Source organism: Leishmania martiniquensis, chromosome 21 (genome assembly GCF_017916325.1).
Source record: "Leishmania martiniquensis isolate LSCM1 chromosome 21, whole genome shotgun sequence".
Taxonomy (NCBI): Eukaryota; Euglenozoa; class Kinetoplastea; order Trypanosomatida; family Trypanosomatidae; genus Leishmania; species Leishmania martiniquensis.
Genome location: NC_090156.1, coordinates 671549 through 674156, shown reverse-complemented (window position 1 = coordinate 674156; position 2608 = coordinate 671549). Strand labels below are relative to the sequence as shown.

The 2608-nt window shown below is 59.4% G+C and overlaps 1 protein-coding gene across 1 annotated transcript; it reads left to right on the top strand.

The window, feature by feature from the left end:
• Nucleotides 1–225: 225 nt before the first annotated feature.
• Nucleotides 226–2193, top strand: LSCM1_04771 (uncharacterized protein; the record flags this gene model as incomplete). Its single annotated transcript, XM_067322263.1, has 1 exon — nt 226–2193. One exon carries the CDS (start codon nt 226–228, stop codon nt 2191–2193), a length of 1968 nt encoding a protein of 655 aa, XP_067179060.1.
• Nucleotides 2194–2608: the final 415 nt, after the last annotated feature.

Genomic DNA, 2608 nt, shown 5'->3' with positions numbered 1-2608 from the left:
AAGGGAAGCAGACGGGCAAAGGACAGCCACCACAACCACTAAACGCGTGCTTTGCGCTTACCTCTCTCTCTCTCGTTTCACGACGCGATACGCATTCATCGACCACCATACACTCGCACGGATACAGGCAGGCAAGGCGCAGGGGGCGAGAGACCACCGCTGCCTGGCCCATCTGTGCACTTTGCATTCCGACCTTCGCGCGACGGCCGACGGCATCCTCGAGCCATGCCGTCGGTGATCAAATCATTTGTGAGGGGGGTGAAGAAGGCGGGCAAGCCAATCTTCTCACAGACGCGCGACGCCATACAACGCAAGGAGAGGGGCCTTCACCCAGTCTCTGAGCTCAGCCGCTTCCACCTCCTCGTCTGCTGCTTCTTCTGCAGCGTGTGCGTGTCGCTGACGTACGCCTTTGACCTGTTCACGACACAGTTCCGCAGCCAGTTCAAGCTGACCTCGAGCGACCTGACGGTCATTAGCACCGTCGGCCTTGTCTTCTGCTACTTTACGATTCCCTATACCTTCGTTTTCGAGTCGTGCGGCCCCTTTTCGCTCTTCTGGCTATGCGCCATCTCGGCTGCTATCGGTGGCATCGGCCTCACCGGCGTCTTCCGCGGCCAGATTCCCGGCAACACCGCCACCATCACCATCTTCTACGCTTTCCTCAATGCGGCGAGCGGGTTGCTCGATACGTGCTATGTGTCGACGCTCGTCGAGGTGTTCCCGCGCAACCGCGGCCCCGTTGTGTGTCTCGCAAAGGTGATGACGGGCCTGGGCAGCTCTGTGTGGGCTTCGATGAGCGACACTTTCTTCGTGGGTAGCATCAGCGGTTTCATCTACTTCCTAACCGCAATTGTCATTGTGGTGTGCATCTGGGCAAGCTTCGTCATTGTGCTGCCACCGTACATCGTGAACTGGTGGCGCCGCCAGGACAAGACGCAGGTGGAGGTGACTGCGCTGCAGTCCATGGCCCCGTACTACGAGCGCAAGTTTGTGCCGATACCTCGCCTAGTCATCGGCTACGTCGTAGTACTGTTGCTGCTCGTTTTCTTCACGGTCGAGGCGCCGGTCATGGCGTACGTATCGAGCATCTCCAGGAGCGGCAGGATGGCAGTTGGCGCCATCACAGTGGTGCTGACGCTTAGCATCTTTTCAATGCTGCTGCCTTTCCGTGCCCTTGGCGGTGTGATCGATCCGGATCCGGAGCTGGAGAAGTTGGAGGGGTCTGATGCTGTCACGCACGCCAAGGAGGCCGGTGCGGAGGCCGACCTGGTGCAGCTTGACGGCTTTGGCCAGGAACTGCAGGCAGGCAAAGAGGGCGGCGCTGAAATCATGGAGCCTATAAACGTCACGAAGGGCACTGAAACGAGCAGCCAGAGCGAGGACACCGTTGCCAAGTACTCGCACCAGGACCCCCGCTACACGGGCACGATCAAGGACTACCTCCTCAGCATCGACATGTGGCTCATCATGCTGCTCTTCATATTCTACGGTTGCATGGGCGTCATTGTCATGTACAACTCGTCCACTATCTCTATCGCTTTGTCTGGCCGCGAGCGCAGCCCGCAGCTGTCTTCCCTGTACACAGCCTTCCTCGGAGTGGGTAGCAGTGTTGGCCGCATTGCCTTTGGGCTGTTCGAGGCGTACGTGCAGCACCAGGATCCGGAAAACCGAAAGGTGCTTGTGACGATGGCGCTGCCCTTCTCTCCGGCGCTTGCCTTTCTCGCCGGCCTCGCCCTTCTATTTTTGCCGGGTAGCGCTGTACTGCTTCCCTTCATCCTTGTCTACCTGGAGGAGGGCGTGTTTGCCGGCATCAATGCCCTCATCTTCCCCTGCTTGTTCGAAAGCAACCACAACTTCCTGTACAACCTCAGCTTCTTCGTGCAGATGTGCTCCATCATCTCCTTCAACCTTGGCATGTTCGGCCGTAACATCGACATGCAGCAGAGGCGGCTCAATATACCGATGGACCGCGAGTGCAACGTCAAGATATGCGTGCAGACACCGATTATTGTAGCGACGGTGCTTGCGTTCTGCGGCATCCTTGTTGCCCTGGCGATTCACTTCCGTTACGCCGCCTTCGTTCGGCGCACGCGAGACAACTTGCGATCTCGAGGCGCTAACGGCTCGGAGCCGCCAGCAGAAACCGCACCGATAGAGGGAGAGCCCGAGGAGTCGAAAGCGCGTATGGAATAGGAGTCGAACGCGATGGGTTTCGCCCTTGAGGAAGTAACGAAGGAGCAGCGGAACCGCTCGCCGGCCGCTCAAAGGAATGGTGATTGCTGCGCCGCACAGGTGGGTGCGCCGCTGTTAGTGGAGCGCGAGGCAGTTGAAGTAGCGGAAACGTAGCGAAAGGCGAGAGGAGATATGAGAGGCGAGACTGTGACGGGGCGGCGCGAGTGGTGGGCACAGGTGGGCGCTTGCGCCATGTGGCCTGCCCCTTGTTTCCCTCCCCCATCGGCTCTTCCTCCCTCTCCCTCCCCTCTCGATACTGAATGGTACGCACCGCGCCTGCTGCATTGCATCTCTCATCGCTTTTGGTGCTGCCGCTCCCGCCCCCGTATTGCCTTTTTCCCCAGTGCACCCCTCTCTTGCTCTCCCGCTCTCCCCG